The sequence below is a fragment of the Elephantulus edwardii genome, unplaced genomic scaffold, assembly GCF_000299155.1.
Source record: "Elephantulus edwardii isolate Elephantulus edwardi_28Jun2011 unplaced genomic scaffold, EleEdw1.0 scaffold00093, whole genome shotgun sequence".
NCBI classification, from domain to species: Eukaryota; Metazoa; Chordata; class Mammalia; order Macroscelidea; family Macroscelididae; genus Elephantulus; species Elephantulus edwardii.
In genome coordinates this window covers 2769075-2790779 of record NW_006399843.1, presented here as the reverse complement: position 1 = coordinate 2790779, position 21705 = coordinate 2769075, and the positions used below count along the sequence as shown (strand labels likewise).

General features: G+C 40.1%; 1 protein-coding gene across 1 annotated transcript; it reads right to left on the bottom strand.

Annotated features, from left to right (window-relative positions):
* Positions 1-498: 498 nt before the first annotated feature.
* On the bottom strand, positions 499-13199 carry PTS (6-pyruvoyltetrahydropterin synthase). The gene is made up of 6 exons (XM_006890783.1): positions 13117-13199; positions 7118-7197; positions 5705-5727; positions 5287-5343; positions 858-928; positions 499-622 (listed from the first exon to the last, which is right to left on the bottom strand). Exons 1-6 carry the CDS (start codon positions 13197-13199, stop codon positions 499-501), a joined length of 438 nt encoding a protein of 145 aa, XP_006890845.1.
* Between the last annotated feature and the right edge of the window lie 8506 nt (positions 13200-21705).

The window sequence follows — 21705 nt, the reverse complement described above, 5'->3', positions numbered from 1 at the left end:
TTCTGGGGCTTCATCTGACAAACCCTATATGCATATACAAAAATTAAACGAACATAAAAACATGTAAGATAGATTGATACAGATATATCATCTTTGTTTCCAGACTTTGTAGCCATCTATATTTTCATTTTTGTAAGAGTTGTCTATTATGAATCTTATAAACATTTTGTGAAGAAAAATGGATACCAAAAATGAGATCATGGAGAAAGTAACAAAAACACACTCCTTTTGCTTTCAAATAATTCCACACAAAAACATTTTGCAGAATATGAAGATATTTTTAATCTACAGATAAAAGATGTCTAGCTGAAGAAGATACATTACAAATTTGGTTTTAACATACATTTAAATTCATAGTAATTTCAATGTATCAGGCACTGTAGAACACAACGTGGAAGTATAACCATTATGTGATGACTTCTTAATACCCCAAGGAGACAACAGTAATTCTCAAATATGGAAAGAAATTAGCCTTTCTACAATACTAATCCCAAGGAGCTATTCTCCTTTATAAACGACAATATTATTGTCAGTTTCATACACTTTTACTTTATAAAGTACTCCCACAGGAAGAAATTTCTGGAGGTTTTCCCAGATATATACAGCTACATTTTCTGTCGTGCTGTTAAAAAGAAAGAAAGAAAGAAGTTCAAAAACTAATGACAAACACAATTTTATGTTTAGCATTTACAGAGAACAGAAATCCCAGGGATATTTTTAAAAAGAAATCGTTAAAACTTTAGAAAGCACACATCAACCAGATAAAATTTTTAAATAATGAAAGATAAAAAAAAAAAAATTTTAAATAATTTTTTTCTTTTTACCATCAATATAAACAAGAAAGTAGTAACATTCACCTCACCACATCTGCAAAGTAGGGGACATCTAGGTCCAGATTCTTATGATCAAGGGGCTTCATGATTGCTTCCTAAAGACAAAACAAAGGGGGGGGAGGGGAAATCACTGATTCTATTTATAACTAAAATGCCAAAATTGTACACCTATGACCCTAAATCTTACCATTAATTACTTATCCAATAATTCTCTTGATATTATTATATCAGTGTCTCTCATAGCAGTCTGAGAAAGTTTAAAAGTTATACTATCAAGCAAACTAACTCTTTATTAGCCTCTTGTGAACATTGGAAGAGAAAAAATCAATCACCAGAGAATTCACTGCACCTTCTGTAACACACACCACTGCGATGCAGAATGCAATTGACCATTTCTTGGATTTTGTTCAAAAAGTTACCAAAATCCTCATTTCTTCACCTGCAACACAGTGCCATAGTATCATCAGGACAAGGTTCCAGTGAGCACTTCACTTGCAAAGCAGACTATGGCTAACATTTAAGTAGCTATAAGTGTTTCCTACGAGAAATTTTAAGAAAAATCTTGGCCTCTTAGAAGAAATGAGTATTGGGAATATGTAAAAACTGGTACTTCCTAATGCTTTCATATATTAACATAATGTTTTTCTTTGTCATTAACAGAGATTATAATTGCCTTAGTCTTTCTAGGTTTTTAACTTTGAGCTATTTTATAAACTCTATGCATTTGTGAAACAAGCCAATTTTCCATATGGTATGCTTTCAAAATGAGAAGAAACAGTTGCAAAAACCCATTAATAATTGGAACATGGAATGTGAAAGTATGAATCTAAGGAAATTGGAAGTTGTCAAAAACAAAACTAAATGCTTCGAGATAGATATAAAAGGCATTAGTGAGCTGAAATGGACTGGTTGTGACCACTTTGAATTGGACAATCATATGCTGTACTATGTTGGTAATGACAAATTAAAAAGAATGGTATCATATTCATTGTGAAAATATAATTTCAAGACTATTATACAATGCTTATTCAAACTGATGTACCAATCACTAATGCCTAAAGGAAGAAATGAAATATTTTTACCAATTTCTGCAGTAAGAGATTGATCAAACACCCAATCAAAATACATTGCTAATTACTCGTAGAGAGGCTGCCAAAAAAGCTGAACAAAGAAGAACTGGTGGGTGGAAAATATGGCCTTGGTAAAAGAAGTACAAAAATAGCATAACAGAATTTTATAAGGCCGATGGCTTACTAATTCCAAATACCTGTTTGTAATAATGAAAACAGTGACTTTACACAAGAACCTTGCCAGGTTTCCAGACACAGAAACCAAACGGACTAAGTCTGTGGAAAGAGATGGCAGAGATGCTCAATATCATGAGTCAGAACAAAACCAGATTCCAACAGCAGAACAGACCATCAGTTGTTCACAAGGAACTTCAAGTAGAAGCTGCCGAAGAAAGTGACAAGTTCACGGGAGCCAAAGTATGACCTAGAGCATATTCCATCTGAATTTACACATCATCTCAACAACGAATTTAACACACTGAATACTAACTACCAAAACCCAGGACCTACCCATAGGTTCGAGCTGGACAGAGAGGGTCACTGTGATCTGAAAACAACCTGGCATCACCACACAACAACATGGTTCACAAGGGGAACATTAACAAGAATCAGAGATTGGGACTACAAAGCCTTGCAATTAGATAAAATTAATGAAAGTTTCACATGGATATAAAAAAAATAAATACCTGGGCTTTTCTTCAGTCTCAGTTCAGATCCCATATCCCACAATGAGGCCTCTTCTGCAGGAAATTTTTCTAACTTCACATACCTTTACTGATGGGAATATGTGGTGTCCCTCAGATATGCAATGGTGGGAAAAAAGTATAGACGCTTGCACAGAACATCTCATATTGCTATCTGTGCTGTACCACACTTTACGTATATTACCTTCTACCCTCAGTACACTCAGTAATTGTCTTCCTAGCACCCCTATGTTCTTTGAACACAATGATGTTTATTCATTCATTCAACCTCTTATTCATTTATTCAATCAAAACTTTGTGAAAACTTATTTATCTATTGTGTTATTGCCTGTTGTCGTGTGCTGTGAAGTCAGAACTGAGTATTATTGAGCCTCCAGAGGGTTTCCAGAGGCCGTAAATCCTATGGGAGGAGACTGTCCATCCTTCTCCTGAAGAGCAACTGGTAGATTCAAACTGTGTGCCTTTGGGATTGCAGTGAAGCTTCTTACCAAGAGACCACCTGAGCTTTCTACTAGAAGTAGTATTTTAAGTACTCTATGGAGAAGGGTTATATTTTATTCATCTCATTGTATTTTAGACCTTATCACCAAGGTGAATGCAAAACAGACTGTATAATGAGCTTGTTAAACAGATGCATGTTATGTAATGTGAAAAAACCCATTACTGTTGAGTCAATTCCAACTCACAGCAAGTCTACAGGACAGAGTATAAATGATAAATGTCCTAAAAGTTTCCAAGCCTGTGAATCTTTATGGAAGCACACTGCCATCTTTCACCCTTGGAACAGCTAAATGAGTTCAAACTGCTAACCTTCTGGTATCAATCAAGCATTTAAACCATGTACCACTAGGGATCCTAAGTAATGTGAAAGAAGTAACATATATTAATAACAGCATTCATCAACAACCTGCGTAATGCAGATGACACAACCCTGCTTGCTGAAACTGAGGAGGTCCTAAAGCGCTTGCTGCAGAAGGTCAAGGGCTGCAGCCTTCAATACAGATTGAAGCTTAACCTCAAGAAAACAAAGATTTGGGGAGAGGGACTGTAAAACAATGAAAGAATTTTTCTTTTACTTTTCAAAGAGAAGAGTGTACTGAGGGGAGGGGTGGGCAGGGAGAAAAGTGCAACAATGAATGACCGAAAATCCAAAGTCTCTGTAAATTTTCATTAAAATTAATAGTAATTAGAAGGAAAAAAAGAAAGAAAAACAAAGATTCTCACCACTGGGCCAATTGGCAGCATCAGTATGGATGGTGAAGAGATTGAGATAGTTAATAGTTTTAGTTTGCTTGGCTCCACAGTCAACACTCTTGGTAAAAGCAGCCAGGAAATCAAGAGACGAACTGCATTGGGAAAGTCAGCTGTCAGGGACCTCTCAAGAGTACTGAAGAGCAACAATGTCAGGTTGGAGACTAAGGTGTGCCTGATCCGGGCTATAGTCTTCGCAATTACATACTATGCATCAGAGAACTGGACAGTGAATAGGGATGATAGAGAATTGATGCCTTTGAGTTGTGGTGCTAGAGGAGAGTGTTGAGTATACCATGGACTGCTAAGAGAACAAACAGGTTTGTCCTGGAGAAGGTGAAGCTGGAATGCTCCTTGGAGACAAGGATTCTGAAGCTTCATCTGACATACTTTGGGCATGTTGTAAGGAGGGGCTGGTCCTTGGAGAGGGACATCATGTTTGGGAGAATGGAGGAACGGAGCAGGAGAGGAAGACCCTCAATGAGATGGATCAATCCTGTGATTTGGGAGGTGAGAGTGGGTGTGTCAGAGACGGTGAGGTTGGCACAGGATAGAGCAGCATTCACCACTCTTGTACATAGGGTCACTATGAGTCGCAAGCAACTCGACGGCACATAAAAACAACATTCTTATTTAAAAAAAATACTAGCTTTTTTTTTAAATAAACATAAGTAGCAGTCCCCTTTCCTCAGCTGGTTCTTCCAAGTAATCTATGGTCATGCTGAGGTGAGGCCCTCATTTCATCTGGCCACCAGCACCATGGCAACAGCCATCAACCTTGCATGACTGTGCACAGCCTCCACCTCTAACCTCACCTACCTCTACTCGAGGTGGCAACAGTCATGCAGGATAAAATCAATGTCCTCATTAAAGCAGGAGGTATAAATGTGGAACCTTTCTGGCCTGGTCGGCTTGCAAAGGGCCTGGCCTCTATCAACATTGGGAGCCTCCTCCGCACTATAGGCATGGTGGCCCTGCCCCAGGGTCTCTGCTGCACCAGTCCACCAGCCAGAAGGTCTGCTGCTCCACTGCTGCTGCTCCAGCTGAGAGGAAGAAAGCAGAAGCTGAGACAGCAGAGTCTGACGAGGACATGGGATTTGGTCTAAACTCTTGAAAACCAAATAAGCAGCAAAACCGAAGTAAAAAACTAAGGGAACAAGTGAAAGGCTGAAATAATAAAAGCTATGCCAGATAAATAAAACTCTACTCCCAACTTTCCATTTCCCAAATGATTAAGCACATGATTTAGGGCTAATCCGTTAACAATTTAACACTCTTCTAGCTTAATCAATGGCACTAGGATTCAAACCACTGACCTTTTGGTTAGCAGCCAAGTACTTAATCACTATAACACCAGGGAGCCTAAGGAGGTCATTAAATATTATCCTTAGGGTATATCACATAATACAACATCCAACATTCCATTACCTCCATATACTCTTTGAGGTCGGTCAAATTCATAACCATTCCTGTAACAGGATCAATCTAAAGAGCAAACAAAAGGAAATATTACTACAATAGGCTTTTTACATTTAAATCTCTGGTAAATTATCAAAGACTGCCTGAAGTATAGATTGTGCCCACATTTGCCTCCAACCCTGTAACAATCAACGATCACAGCAGTGAAACACTTTGCTTCAGGCATCTTCTCACTGCACTGCTCTTTTTCCTGTCTATATACAGCACTCTAAAGACTGCACTTTGGCAGAGGGGTGGCCAGGAATGGAAGCAGCTCACCACACACAGAAAAGCACTGAGGCAGAACTGAAGCCAACAGAACTGTCAACACAGATCCCAACATGGCGGCTGAAAATGCAGCAACCACATACATGTCTTCAGCACGTACCTCTCCACGTACGGTCGCCACAACTAAGAGAAAGAAAACAAGACACCGAGACCAGCGTGACTTACAACAGGTTAACATTCAAACACTAGTCAGCAACATAAATCAAACATTAAATGGTCCTGTCCCACAGTTATTCTCTTCCCCAAGATTCATTCTGTTAGGATCTTTCTATCAACCAAAGCAAACCTCAACTAAGACAGAGGATTAATAGAAGCCACAGCCAGAAAAGCAAATTCAGCTGATTATGCTGATTCCTTCGGTGATAAGAGAACTACTGCACAATTTCTTTCTATAGAAACAGAAAATGTACCAGCAGGTTTCCATCTTTATACAGAGCTGATCCACTTCTGGACACCTTTCAAGCCAAGCTTTTACCAGCAGCAGAAGCTACTCTTCTCCTAGCAGAGCAAGCTAAGCTTCTACTAACACTTCAGCTCTTATCCATTTATTCTATGAAGATATGAAAATTTGGAGAACTATCAAAAGCTTATATAAAGCAACTGAAAAATCTCAGTGATCAGTGCTTTAAAAATTAGTGGTGTGGTTAGTTAGCTGCCACCAGTTGAGCCCAACTCATGGTGACACTGTGTGTGCGCTGAACTACTCCATAAAGTTTTCAAGGCTGTGACTTTTTAAAAACATAGGCCTTACTTTCCAAGGTGCCTCTCTGAGTGGGCTTAAACCATTGATCTTTTGGCTACTGGTCAAATGTTTAACCACTGTACCACCCAAGGACTCACCTAAAAATCACTTTCACGTATCTCTTTTTTTCAGCTCCATACAAACATAATTAGTTATTACGTGAGTGAAACAAGACTGATGGACGTCATAAGTCAAATGCACCTCAACTAAAGAACTACCTGTTCTTTCACTCCACTGCTCCACCAAAAAAAAAAAAACCTATGGCAGTTTTTTGAGGTATCATCTACATCTCTAAGAATTAAATATTTTCCCTTTACACAAATTACTTTAGCACTTCTAGCAAAATCTTAGGCCTAGCCTATTTTCTGCCATATAGCACATTCCCAGAGAATATTTCTCCTTTGTCAGTCATTACTTATTCTAAGAATTCAATCTAATTTTTACATTCAGCTCAGCATGACCCAATTAAAGGGGGGAAATGCTGCCCAAAGGATCTTGTTATGCACTCTAAGGCCAAGAAAAAAATTATTTCAACTATTCATTGTTTTAGCCTATCTGCAACACAAGACAACTGGGATATAAAACTTAAGACACATCTAAGCATGGTACACTGAACTTCCATTTTCATTGTGACCATCCACTTAATTTTTTATTCAACACGTAAAGCACTTCTGCTCTGTCCTTTGGTTTCTTGCCAAATCTGTATTTGCTAAACAATCTTTGATCCTTATTGAAAAAGCTAAAATGTCACCATTTATTTCCCCCTCTCACCTTTATAATTGTGCCCATGGCCATTCGGATTGTTGCACTTTCCAAACAGCTTCACGTTTTCTTCATTACTCAGAGATTTGCTTATAAAAGAGGAAAAAGTCAATATAAGGCAAATATTACATTCAGACTCATTCATCCCTGTTGTTGTTGTTCTTGTTGTTATTACATGCCATCAAGTGCAACACATAGTAACCTGTGAACAACAGACCTGAACCCTGTCCTATGCCATTCTCACCATCTCCAATACACTTGAGCCCACTGCTGCAGTTACCATGTCTATCTATCTCATTGGGAGTCTTCCTCTCTTTTGCTTCACTTCCACCTTTCCAAGTATGATATCCCTTTCTAAGGAACAGCCTCCCCTAGCAACATGTCCAAAGAATGAGAGACAAAGCTTTGCCACACTTGCCTCCAAGCAACACTCCAGCTCTACCTTTTCCAAGATATACCTGTTCATTCTTTTGGTAGTCCATGGATATTCAGTAATCTTCTCCAACAGCACAACTCAAAAGCATCAATTCTTCTGTCATCCTTATTCATCTTACAGCTCCTACATGCACAGTATGTGACTAACAAGACCACTGCCTAAATGTTAGTCTTCAAACTGACATCACTACTCGTAAATGTTTCTTAGAGGTCCCTAACAGCTGCCTTGCCCAAAGTTTAATATGTCTCCTGAGTTCTGATATCAAGGGTGATGACTGTGGCCCCACATCAGATGAAATCACTGACAGTTTTACTACCTTCTCCATCTAACATGATGTTGCCCACTAACTCAGGGGTAAGGACTTTTGTTTTCCTGATGCTGAGATGTAATCCATATTGAATGTTGTAGTCTTTGATCTTCTGCAGCAAGTGCTTCAGGTCCTACTCACTTTCAGTAAACAGGGTAGTGTCGTCTGTACAACAGAAGTTGTTGAGTTTTCCTCCAATCCTGATGCCGCATTATTCTTTGTAGAGTCCAGCTTCATGAATTATCTGCTCAGCATACAGATTGACTAGGTCTGGAGAAAGGATACCCTTCCTTCCTGAATTTTACCATACAGTGTTCCTTGTTCCGTTCAGACAGTTTCTTGTTTAGGTATAGATTTTGTATGAGCACAATTAAGTGTTTTGGGATCCCCATTTTTCTCAATGTTAGCCATAATTTGTTGTGATCCATACAAATGCCTTTGCATAGTCAATGAAAGACAAGTTGACATTCTTCTGGTATTCTCTGCTTTAAGCTAACATTCATCAGACATCAGCAGTGATATATCTGGTGTCATGGGCTCTTCTAAACCCAGCCTGAACTTGTGGCATTTCCCTGTCAATATAATGTTTCAGCCACTTTTTTATGATCTTCAAAAATATTTTATTTGCATGTGATAGTAATGATACTGTTTGATAATTCACACATTCTGTTGACTCACCTTTCTTGGTAATGGGAACAAATAATTTAAAATGTGCCTTCAAAAAGCTTCACAATTTATTATTATGACTCACCAAAAGTAAAGTCAGAAGTCAATTTTATTTCATTATTCCAACTACAATGTCAGGAATCAGTACACACCCTCTAGTCAGACCACCAACCAATTAGACTACAAATTAACATTTTAAAAAAACAAACCCATTGAGTCAATTCTAACTCACAGTGAACAACCACATGGCTGTCAGAGCTGTAAATCTTGATGGGAGGGCACTGCTCATCTTTCTTCTGCTGCTAAGCTACTGGATTCTAACCGGAGACAAGAACAACATGCAACAGCCTACACCATCAGAGCTCCTATCATAAACAACCTCAAAGTCAATCTTCTTGTTCCACATCTATAGATTACAACAGAGATTTGCCCTTCAGGGCCCTTCCATTTTCTTCAATTCAACAAACATTTACAGAGTACCTATTACGTAGTAGGTACGTAATAAATGGGGAAATAGCATGTAATATAATAGATATGATCTCTCCAGAGTGCTGAAGAGCAATGATGTCTGTCTAGAGACTAAGGTGTGCCTGATCCAGGCCATGGTTTTTGCAATTACTTGCTATGATCAGAGAACTGGTCAATGACTAAGAATGGCAGAAGAATTGATGCCTTTGAGTTGTGGTGCCTGAGAAGAGTACTGAACATACCATGGACTGCCAATGGTACTAACAAGTCTGTCCTGGAGAGTGTAAAACCAAGCTGCTCCTTGAAGGATTTTGAGACTGTTCACATATTCTGGGTATATAGCCAGGAGGGAACAGACATTGGAAAAGGATATCATGCTTGGAAGGCTTGATGAACAGCATAGGAGAGGAAGACCCCGTATGAGATGGATTGATACAATAACTGGTGTAATGAGAGTAGGTGTCTCATAGTGAGCTGCTATGAGTTGGAGTCAACTCAACAGTACATAACAACAACATCCTCAAGCTTATAATCTCATTCCTCTTGAAAAAGAATTACATAACCTAGTAAATCTCCTTTAAGAATTGTTTTACAGCATCACCTATTTTGTATATTTCATGAGTTACTTGTTTTTCAATGCTGCATAGTATTCCATTGTGTGAATATACCACAACTTCTCTGTCCATTTATTTGTTGATGGACTCTTGGGTTGTTTCCATCTCTTTGCTATTTTGAAAAACACTGCAAGGGTTGTGCACATGAGTGTGCATATATCTGCCTGGTGGCAGTTCTGGTTTCTTCATATTCCCAGTAGTGGAATTGCTGAGTCATATGGTATTTCTATCTCCAACTTTCTGAGAAAGAGCCACACTGCCTTCCATAGTGGTTGCACCATTTTACACTCCCATCAACAGTGAATAAGTAGTGAGATCTCTCAGTCACAAAGGGATAAATACTGCATAGTGCCACTGTTGTAAAACAGGACTTACATTGGGATTAGGGGGGAACTAAGAAAAGAGAGAATAAATAACATGCACTGCATTGAAACAGATGAGGGAAAGAACTGTTTAAAAGGAATATATGAGTAGGTATTATTTGCATGACAATAGTCCAGAATAAGAGCAGCATAGTAAAGTGGACTGGGGTGGGATAGGGAATTATTCACCAGTGAAAGAACTGCTTTTCTCTTTGAGAAAAACTGGGGGCAGGTACAGGGAGGAAAATGTGCAACAACGAACAAATGGAAATCCAAGTTCTCTATAAACTTTCATTAAAGAAAAAAAGAAATCTGTTTTACATAATGGGAATGATTGTATGAAGCACAATGTGAATGAAGGGTCGTGTGAAACACAATATATACTAACTTTTTAAGCAAACCAATACAAATTAAAAACTGTTTCATAAAACATAAAGAGATATTCCTCTGGAATCCTTTACTTTCAGCTTTTTACTTTCTACCTTTTCCAGCCTTTTTACTTTAATAAACAATTAATTAAAAAATTGTATGAAGTCTTTAAAAATAAATTTGGTTTCACCATGCCTCAACTGTACTGTATTTAATAAATGCTGGTTTTCTAACAAATTGAAGGTTAAGAGCAATCCTCTTTTGAGTAAGTCCAATGGTGTCATTTTTTTCCTACAGCACTTATTCACTTCATGTATATGTCAGTTAGTAAATCTCACAATTAGTCAAACTTTTTCATCACACTACCGTATATTTAATTATTGTTGCTGTCGTCAGGTGCCTTCAGGTCGACTATGACTAACAGGCCTGTAAACAACAGATCCAAGCCTTGCCCTTCCTGCATCACCCTCATGATCTCCAAAAGTCACTGTGTAAATCCATGTTGTCGAAGATTTTCCTCTCTTTTTGTGACCATTCACATTTCCTACCATGACATCTTCCAAGGACTGGGCCCTCCTGACAACATTCCCAAAGTATATAAGGCAAAGTTTCACCATCATTTCCTTCAAGAAGCAACCTGGTTATATCACCAAGATAGACTTGTTTGTTCTTGTGGCAATCCATGGGATATTCAATACTCTTCGCCAACACCACATTTTATAGGCATTGATTCTTCTGTCATCCTTACTCAGTATCCAATTTTCAGGATATACAGGAAGGAACTAAAAATGCCATGGTTCAATGGGGCACATCTTAGTCTTTAAACTGACATCATTGCTCTTTATACCTTTGGTGAGGTCCTTAATAGCAGATTTTCCCAATGCAATACATCTTTTTATTTCTTGACCATTTTCTTTTTTATTTTTTTGTGTATGTACCATCAAATCGGATCTGACTGGTAAAGGAAGAGATTGTCCCTCCTACAGTAGAGCATCTGATGGATTTGAACTGCGTGCCTCTAGGATTACAGTGCAGCTTCTTGCCACTAGGCCAAGAGCTCCCGACCATTATTTCTTGACATTCACACTTACTGGTGTTAATTACATAGTGTAAACTTTTAAATGCACTGAAAAACCAAAATAATTTGTGTGCCTCATTTTACTGCAATATCTGCATTATTGCAATGATATAGAACTGAACCCAGAGTTATTTCCAAGGTATGCCTGTTTTTCTTAGTGTCAAAGTCACCAACCTATTAGAAAATATTTAAATTGGGTCAGACTAAAAAACTACAATGCTTAGCTGCTGTTGCAAAGAAGAAATTACTTCATCAATACTCATCCAAGCAATTTCTGCATCTCCTGTGAAGCCTCAACATCCTTGCATTTGCGCTGCCAGTTCAAGATCCCCTTTATTACTCCTACTGTCACCTGCTCATCTGTGTCACATATTTAGAGTGCTACAATTCACAAAGGTTTTGCAGTCATCCACTGGACTCTCCACAGAATTGATAAGACTGCAGAGATAGTAAACTACAACAAATGAACCGACAAATTACTGTCACTTTGTTTTTGTTAGTGTCCTTGAGTTGATCTGGACAAACAGCAACTCTGTGTGACTGAATAGATCTGTCCCAAAGGATTTGCTGGGCTGTTAACTTTTCTAGGAAAAGTCCTAGTGGCTAAAGTGCTGGGCAGCTAAGGAAGACGCTGGCTCTTTGTATTCACTAGTTTCCCTCCAGATATGGCAGTTCTGCTCTGTCCTGGAGGGTTATTAGGAGTCACAATCAAATTGACAGCAAGAGATCTAGGTTATCTTTAAGGAGAGCAGATTGCCAGGTCTTTCTCCCACGAAGCTGCTAAATGCCAAACTTTTGGTCAGCAGTCTAGCACTTAAGAGTTGCCTCACCAAGACCCTTTATCCTCATTTTACAAATGACAGAAAAGAGGCTTTGTGAGCGGGGCTGACCTTCGAGTCATGCTACTATAATCAAGTTGAGTGTGAGAATCTTGGGTTCAAATTCCAGCTTTCCAGCCTGCACCGAGTTGCCACTGGAAAGTCAACCTTTGGACTAATTTTATATTGAGTAAAAAGGAACTAAAACTTTCCCTGATATGGTGGCCAGTGCTCTGTGCACGTGGTGTTAACTAAGGAGGTGAGACTTTATCTCCTATACTCTGCACATCTTATCAGAAGGGGCCACTCCCTGGACATCACACCTTGAAAAAATGAGGTGTCAGCAAAAGAGAGGACGACCCTTAAGGAGACTGACAGTAGCTGCAACACTGTGAGATTCAGAAGACAGTGTGGATCCGACAGGGTTTTATTCTATTGCACGTGGAGTGCCAAGGGTCAGAGCCAACGGTAGAGCAACTAACATTTATGAATGTTTACGACGAGCTGGGTACAATGTAATCTGGACAGCTGTTACCTCTTTGAACTTTACAGTAGGGGTGGGAGTTAAACTAAGGAAATCTGAAGGCTAAAACAGTGGCTTCGGGTCACCAAATAACTAAGACGACCTCTTGGTTGCAAATGCAGGGCCTTCACCTGCTTCACGAACTAGCCACTCTAGTTGTTACTGTTATGTTGTTATCAAATAAAGAAGTCACCCAGCGTTCCCCCCAGCACCCGTCGTGTTCGCAGGGGACGCCCCTCTGTCCCCCGGGTCCCTCATCCTAGAGCTCAAAAGCGAGGTCTGCAGGATCGCAGCCCCGCCCCCGTGGAGTCTGACAGCAGCGCACGAGCCCCGCCTCCCGACCCTGGCACCTGTGGGCACACCCCACCTGTGGAGCCTGTGGCTCGCGCTGAAGGTAACCACACGGGACACTTGCGCGTGGCGAAGGCGACGAGAGCCGAGCGCATTCATCGTCCCCGGAGCCCAGGACGCGCAGCAGCAGGACAGGAGGGGCCTATCTCCGCGTCTGCGCACTAAGCGCCCTCGCGCCCCCGGAAGCGCTCCTCGATCTCACTCTGGGCTGGGCTGGGGCCTTCCCCACCTCGCCAGCTTCGTACCGCCTAAAGGGCGTTCCAAAGGCCGTCGTATGGCCTAGGGGTAAGAAGTAAGGCTGCAGTCTCAAAGGTGCACGTTTCAAATCCACCAGCCGCTGTGTGGAAGAGGGATCCGCAACCCGCTGGAGAGTCAGCTATGGGTCTGCTCGGACTCCGCAGTACACACAGGAGTCCAGTTAGTAGCTAGATAAACCTTCCAGCAGTCAGAATGATGAGTGGAAGGGAGAGAGAATTTAATGTCTCTTAGTTTTACATATGATAAGCCTTAGGCTGTTCAGAGCCTACAGTATGCACTAGATATTGACAACATCAAAATAATCTAGAATAGTCTGTGTTTACACAAATACTAATCCATTTAAAGCATGAAAATAAAAGTATAGAAGGTATTTCTGAGCAATTGCTTTTAGTAAAATACTGTGTTGCATTCAGAGTTCTTGGTCTAAAATATTTCACTGAAACTCGTTCTGTGTAAAGCTAGACATGAAATTTACGCTCAGAGGTTCTAACCAACCTATAAGCAAACAGTAGTCTCCTTAACTTTCAAGTCTTTGGGATCAACAACCGTTAAGCAAGGTCCCCACTTCACTCATGCAACATCTCTGGCACCCACTAAAGCAGTCAACAACTATTGCACTGGGAAAGTCTGCAGTCAGGGACCTCGCTAATTATTGAGGGGCAAATATGTCAATGTGAGGACTAAGGTGTGCCTTACTCAGGCCATAGTCTTTTCAATCACATGCTACTCATCTAAGAGCTGGACAATGAATAAGGATGACAGAAGAATTGATGCTTTGGGCTCTGGTGTAGGAGAAGAGTGCTCAATATCCCACAGACTCCCAAAAGAACAAACAGATATGTCTTGGTGAAAGTACAGCCAGAGTGCCCCTTGGAGACAAAGGTAATAAAGCTTTGTCTAACATACTTTGGGTATGTCAGAAGAGGATAGTCATTGGAGGGGGACATCATGCTTTAAAAGGTGGAGGGACAGCAAGGGAGAGGAAAGCCTTCAACCAGATGGACTAAGGCAGTGACTGCATCAATGGACTCAACTAAAGCATTCAAGGAGCCCTGGTAGGCTGCTAACTTAAAGGTCTGAGGTTGGATGAGAGGAACAACGATAGGCAATCTCCTCCCATAATGATTCCTTGCTTTAATGACTTGATGGAGTCTAGCCATGAGTTGGAAGCTGCTCCACAAATAGGTTTGGGGTTTTATTGTTGTTGTTGAGAATATGGTATTGGACTGCTAACCAACTCTGGGCAGTTTGAGTGGCCTCATGGATGAGGATTTGTGCTGCCAACCCAAAGGCCACCAGAGCTCTGTAACTCAAAGGCAGGCAGTTCAAATCCACTTCATGGGGGAAAGAGGGGCCCTCTCCTCCTGTGTGATCTACAGTCTCTAAAAACCTGCTGGAGGGTCAGCTATGAGTCAGTTCTGACTCAATGGTAATGAGTGAATGTGTGAGTTGCTCCTTGGGAGAAGGATGAAGCAATCTATTTCTCTAAAGATGTACAGCCTGGGAAACTCTGAGGGCAATTTTACTCTGTCCTACAGGGTTTCAATTAATCAGAATTGACTTAGTAACAATAGATGCAAAGGCAAGATTCAAAAGGTTTCTTCCTTTGAAATACTGTAAGGTATACAAATGTGTACATACTGATAAGGCACCCCCTACACTGATCACCATCCAATGATTAGTCACTCATTAAGTTGGTATATTCTTACTTAATCTCTATAAAAAGCCAGACGCTCTACTGTCAGAAATACAAAAGATAAATAACAAATACATGGAGCCTGTCCTCACAAAGTTCAGTTTCATGAAAAATCCAAACACAAAATCATGACAAAATAAAGAAAATTAATTCTGCCTCAAAAAAAAAGTAAAAGAAAGCTTCAAAGAGGAGATGGCTTCTGAGCTGAATTTTAAGGGAGTTCACCAGGTGAATATACAAAGGGTTGAGAGTCCCAGGACGGGAAGACAAGGGTGAGCAAAGGAAATGGGAAAAGTGCAGCTTGCTTAGTGTACAGTGCCAAGTTCTTGATTGCAACAGGGAGACAGGTGAGACACGACACTGGAAACGCAGATTGAGAACCGGATTATAAAAGGGCCCTGAATGTCAATTTAAGTACAAAACAGAGGAGGCTGCATGTACCCCTCTCTTACCTCATTCCTAGTTCTTCTTGGCTAAGAGAAGGGAATTTTCAGTTAAATGAATCACATTTCAGCCACTAGCTGAGTCTTGTTTACTGACAGGCATTTCAGCCACTAGCTGAGTCTTGTTTACTGACAGACAGGGTGACAATGTGTTACAAGCTCCATAGTTGTCTGTGGCTTATTCTCTGTTGTTATGCTTTGAAGCATAAAGTAGGCCAAAAGTTCCCTCCTATCCCTCCTTCATGGGTCTGGTCACCTTATTCACTGTTCACTGTTCTGTTCTACTTTTTGCCTCCCTGTAGTACACTGGCCCAGGGACTAGTCCTTTGGGACAGACTGCCCATCTCTCTCTCTCCTTTTCTTCTTCCACTGTGTAACAATTCTTCCTTTCCTGGTGTCTCTGGATATCGGCTGGTGTTAAGAGTTGAGTTTAGAGAGAGGAAGAGGAAGAGGTCTTGCCTAAGCTGTGAGCCCTGGTTCTCTGTTCTCTCAGACACTATCAAGTCTTCAGCATTGGACCATCAGGCACAGGTACTTAGATTACAAAATGTCATTGATCCTTTTTTTATCTTCCCCTACAACAAACTTATGTATCACAGAGCTAAGGGTAAATTCTGGCATCCCAACTGTAAAATATTGGGATTTATATTGCTGGCCTTTATATGTTTGAACTTTGCTCCCGGCATATTGTTGTTAGGTAGTACCAAACTGGTTCCAGCTCACAGTGACCCTGTGTGCACCAGAATGACATATGTTGGTCCGGCTCCATGCTCATAGTCGCTGCTGTGGTTGGATCCATTCTTGAAGCCACTATGTCAATTTAGAACGTTGAGGGGCTGCCTCTTATTCAGTGACCCTCACTTTTCAAAAAATAAAGTCCTGTTCCAGGGACTGGCCTCTCCCGATAACATGTCCAAAGTTTGTGAGGTGACGTTGCCCCACCCTTCCCTCCAGAACATGCGGAACATTCCCAGTCAGCACTGACTACGCTTCTTCCAAAACAAGTACGCTAGTTCTTTTGACAGTCCATGGTCTATTACATACTCTTCCTCAAAACCACACTTAAAAGGCATCAGTTCTGCTTTGGTCTCTGTGTATTAGGATAGATTATAGGTTTTTAAACAGAGGCAAAATATTTTATCTGTTTACTTCCCAGAGAGCAGCCAGTATAATCTTCTCCCCTAAGATCTAGACGAAAAAAAAAATGCCCTATTTCCATGTACTTGATTCCAACTCATAGTGACCCTGAACTGATGGGGGGGGGGGGTGTCAGAGCTTTTGTATGAGTTTATTCATTTAACTTTAAAATAGCTGAATATTAAAACAAAACCAATAGCCTATGGGAAGCCAATACTAAATATTCAAACCGAATGCTAGTTCAGGATGTGGGGGAGGTGTGGTTCAAGCTGGAATTCACCCTGAGGCACCAAGACAATCCTTAAGGGTTTAACGGATTCTTGCTTTGTATTTGCTGACCCCTTCCTCAAGGCAAACGTTTTCAATAGAAAAAGCTTGGCTTCATTTGCATTGAATTCTCTTTGTGATTTACTTCCTGATAATTTTCAATAAAGAGACAGGGAAGCTGGAATCTAGGCCTTCAGTCATCCTGAACTGCTGGCCCCCTGTCTTTTAAGCTGTTTTATCTCATTCCTGGTTGTCTGTCTCATTATTAATAATTATTATAAAAATACTTTACCCTTGGTCTGCAACAATAGCCAAATAGTGAGCATATTATGATTACAGTCCTTCTTATGTACTTACTGCATATCTAATGCTAGCAGGCACCCATTAAGAGGTCTGACTCTGAACCCCACCTCTGGGGTGATGGTCATCCTCCTCTTCATACGCTTCTCCATTGTAATGGCATCATCTTTCCCGGTTTGGATCAAAGTCCACCAGTTCTACCTGATCCATTTCATCAGTCTCTTCTACCTCCATCCCTACAGGTAGGAGTTTTTCCAGCAGAGAGAGCTTTTGGGGAGAAAGAAAGCCATTTTCAGGAAAGTTAACCTTAAATCCAATGATTAGGCATCCTTTTTCATATGATCATAGTAAGTGGTTTCCTTCACCATTTTGTATCACATCTCACCAGATTTCCTGCTGCATTCAGCACCGACCATTAATATTTCCTTCCTTTCTCCTGTCCACCCAAGATCAAAATGGTCTTGCACTGCTTTTTTAAAGCTGCAAATCTCTATGGAAGGCAATTGCTCATCTTTCTCCCATAAAGTGACTGGTGGATTTGAACCACTGATCTTTTGTTTTGGCAGCCCAACATGCAACACATTACACCACCAGGATCCTTTAAGATAGCTCAGCTTCCATGTGATATCTGAAGAAACACAATTCCTTTTCAGGGATCTCTGTGACAGAGGATTTAGGTTTTCAGGATTACAATAGGCTCAAGGCTGAATTAGTTCTGTTTATGCATCATCTTGAAAGACAAGGGAGCAAAGGATTTTAAGAATGTTGGCAAGAGTTGGTTTAAGTGACTGACCTTGCGATCTAGGCTGAAAGGGGCTTCTAGGATTTTAAAGAAAGAACTAAAACCAGAGGAGACTAAATTACTTGGTCTCTAGTGCTATCTATTAGAGAGGCCCAGGTGAAGCACTCAGCTATTAACTGAAAGGTTACTGGTTCAAACCAACCAGCCACTCTTGGCAGTCCACTTTCACAAAGACCACAAGCTCAGAACCTCAAACGCGTGGTTCTACTCTGTCCTGTAGCATCACCGTGAGCTTGAAATTGATTCAACAGCAAAGCAATTTTTTGTTCATTACCAACTTTTGCCAGTTTTTCATGGGTCCCTAGAAAATTAGATACTTGGAAATTTGGAGAAATATTTGATTCTGACAATATTCCTTAAAACAATCACTTCTCAAGGCAGAGCTGGGAGCAGAGAAAAGGTGATATTGGGAGATGCCTAGAAGGGTTATGAAACTATAGTGACATCTGCTGTGGATGCAGAGAAGTGGCCAGTTTAAAAGGCACCTCCAAGCACATTATAGTACAGTTCTTGTCCCCAATGAATGCCTTAGGAACAATGGCAAGAGGTAGATTCTAATGGAAAAAGCAAGGTACTTTTCAGATGCATGTTCAAAATCTAGTATCTGTAATCCTTTGTATTTCTTCTTCTACATTTGAACACCAGTGTGCCTCCACATATCTGTAGGTGATGGTGATCCAGTTCATTTTTCTTTCATGTGTTAATGGTATTACTCACAGGAAGACTACAGCCAGTAAAATGTAAATTAAAAACCCTCTTAGAAAGGTCGGATTAACACTGCTACACTGTTGTTTTGAAACAATATTTTCAAAGAAGAGCAATAAGAAAATACAAAATCTTTAGATCATTAATTTATTTTAATAGAAATTTAAAACATACTCAAATATTTATTATTTGGAAGACAGGGTCCCCTTTTATGCTCTTTTTTTTGTACAGAGAACATCATTTCACACCTCAAGGTTGTTCCATCAGATGGGTGTGCCACGGAACACATGAAACTTCCATGGAACAGATGAAGCTTTAGCAGAGTCACTTCTGCTTGGCCCAGTTTTTCAAAGTTCATAGCATTCAAGACAAGGAGTAAATTGCTTTCATTCTAGAAAATAAAAAGCAACACTGAAAATTCCCTTTTATTTCATTAAAATGATAGATTGTAAAATGCCTAAGGCAGAGATGATATCTTATTCATCTTCATAGCTAGGCCCAGCACCTAATACAATGTCTCCCTTATCCTGTCCACTCACTAAATGTTTGATGCCAAATGTTGCCAAACTTTACTGAAAAGGGAATCATGGCTGAAGAGTCATACTTTGAGTAAAAAATGTAGTACCTATCAGTCACCTTTGATCTTAAGGATCTTTTTACCTACAGATCTCTTTAAAAACACAGAAACTCTTTTAAATTATAAATGTCTCTATTTTGTATTACTTTGGCACTTTTGTGTTGCTAAAGGAAGCACTGCAGGCTGATTTGTCCTCGTTGTGTTATAAGAATGGTAAATGTATGGCATAAGGAATATTTCTTAGCTCAAGGCAGACATCAATAATTGATCACAGAACTTTCCTCACTGAAACCTTACAAGGCCTCAGGATCCCACACCCCAGGTAGTCACTAATAATTGATCAAAGTTGACACTCATAGTGAACCAATTTGCCACAAGGTTGACCTAGACAAGAAATCAGATATCAACATTATTGAGACAAGAATTCAGGACTTATGATATTGAACTTTTGGATCAGTTAATTGAAATAGGCAGTACAGCTCATAGAAATAACATTAGACTAGACTAATGGAATAGAAGACTTGGATTTAACTGTTATCTTTGTTGTTGTTGTTATTAGGTGCCATTGAGTCGATATTACTCATAGTGACCAATGAACAAAAGATCAATACCCCGTTCTATCCTGTGCCACCCTCATACTTCCTGACACACAGAAGCCCGTTGCGGCAGTCACCGTATCAACCCACCTCATTGAGGGTCTTCCTCTCCTTTGTCAATGCTCTAACCTTCCCAGCATCATGTCCTTCTCCAAGGAATAGCACCTTCTAGCAACATGACCAAAGTATGTAAGGTGAAGCCTCATCACTCTTGCCTCCAAAGAGCATTCCAGCTGCACCCTCTCCCAGACATATCTGTTTGTCCTCTTGGCTGTCCAAGGGATGTTCAGTGCTGTTCTCCAACATCACAGCTCAAAGACATCAATTCTTCTTCTGTCATCCTTATTCACTGTCCAGCTCTCAGATGCATAGCAAGTGACTGGGAAGTCTATGGCCTAAATCAGACATACCTTAGTCCTCTAACTGAAATCATTACACCTTAATAATTTGGAGAGGTCTCAAACTACAGATAGTGATTAGAAAGACTATGGCCTGAATCAGACCTACCTTAATCCTCAATCCTGACATCATTACTTCTCAATAATTTGGAGAAGTCCCTAACTGCAAATTTTCCCAGTGCAATGTGTCTCCTTATTTCCTGACTGCTGGTACCAAGGGTTTAATTGTGGGTCCAAGCAAGATGAAGCTGTTGACAGTTTCAATCTCCTCTCCATCCATCATGATGTTGCCAATCCGTCCAGTGATAAGAATCTTCAGGTTTTTTTTGTAATTGAGATGCAATCCATATTGAAGGCTGTATTTTTTTTCAGAGCTATTACCCTTTCTTTTTATTATTATTAGTAATGTTAATGAAAATTTACAGAGACTTTGGATTGCCATTCATTAATTTTTGCACTTTTCTCCCTGTCTACCCCTCCATCCCCCACCTCTGTACACCCTTGAAGGCTGCATTTCTTTTTTTTTAAGGTTTTTTTAAAATTAAATTTTATTAATTTTAATGAACATTTACAGAGATTTTGGGTTTCCATTCATTCACTGTTGCACTATTTTCTCTAACCTCCCCCCCCCAGTTTGTTTGTTCCTCTTTTTTCCCCCCCTTGAAAGTCTGTTTTAATTGTCCCATTGCCACAGTGTTTGTCAAAGCCAGTTCTGATTAATCTCCTTTGCAAGTGTGTCCTTTGCCATTCCCTAGCACTCCTTCCTGAGAGAGACTTCACCCTGATTCATAAGGAAAAGGGGATGGCATATTCTCTTAGCTACTTCCTGCTAAAAAGGGATGCTGTAGGTTTCAGGGTGCAGATCTTCTCTCACTTTTCTAAAGGGCCCCTTTGGCAATAGGAAACATGTAGACTATTGTGGAGATTGATTTTGGAATTTAGATGCACAGTTATCAATTGTGCTTAGCCGTACATGTTCATATCCTTGAAGATGTATCATGGAACTGTTGCAGCCTAGAAGACACAATTTTAACTAACAAGTTAAAAGTATATGAGTCAAAAATTAAAAAGCAATAATATTCCAAGTAGAGGTTCTAATAGTGGCACAAATCAAGTTACAGAGGGAAGGTAGTTCTTAAAATAAAAGGCCTATTGACTAGCACTTTGTCTGTTATAGTATAAAGGTTAGGAACCACAAGATGTAGAGGCTCAACTATGTCATTTATTGTTCTTAAGTCCTGGAACAAATTCCATCTACCACTGGGTTGTTTTACAACTCGGAAGTCCGCATGCAAGGCAGAGGTGAAGTAAGGAACTGCTTATGAGGTTTTCCGTCCATTCCAACAACTAAGAAATAGTGAGAAGAGTTGGGACCTCAGAAGGCTTTTAGGACCAAATAGTAGGCTCTTGTGTCCGGGAGAAAACA

Bases quoted from the DNA above. Each gene is read 5' to 3' on its own strand.
- PTS (XM_006890783.1), bottom strand. From the start codon at position 13,199: ATGAATGCGCTCGGCTCTCGTCGCCTTCGCCACGCGCAAGTGTCCCGT. The intron at 5,344-5,704 runs GTACGTGCTGAA...TTTGCTCTTTAG, and splicing joins TGGCGACCGTACGTGGAGAG to ATTGATCCTGTTACAGGAAT. The intron at 623-857 runs GTGAATGTTACT...TCTTTTTAACAG, and splicing joins TACTTTGCAGATGTGGTGAG to CACGACAGAAAATGTAGCTG.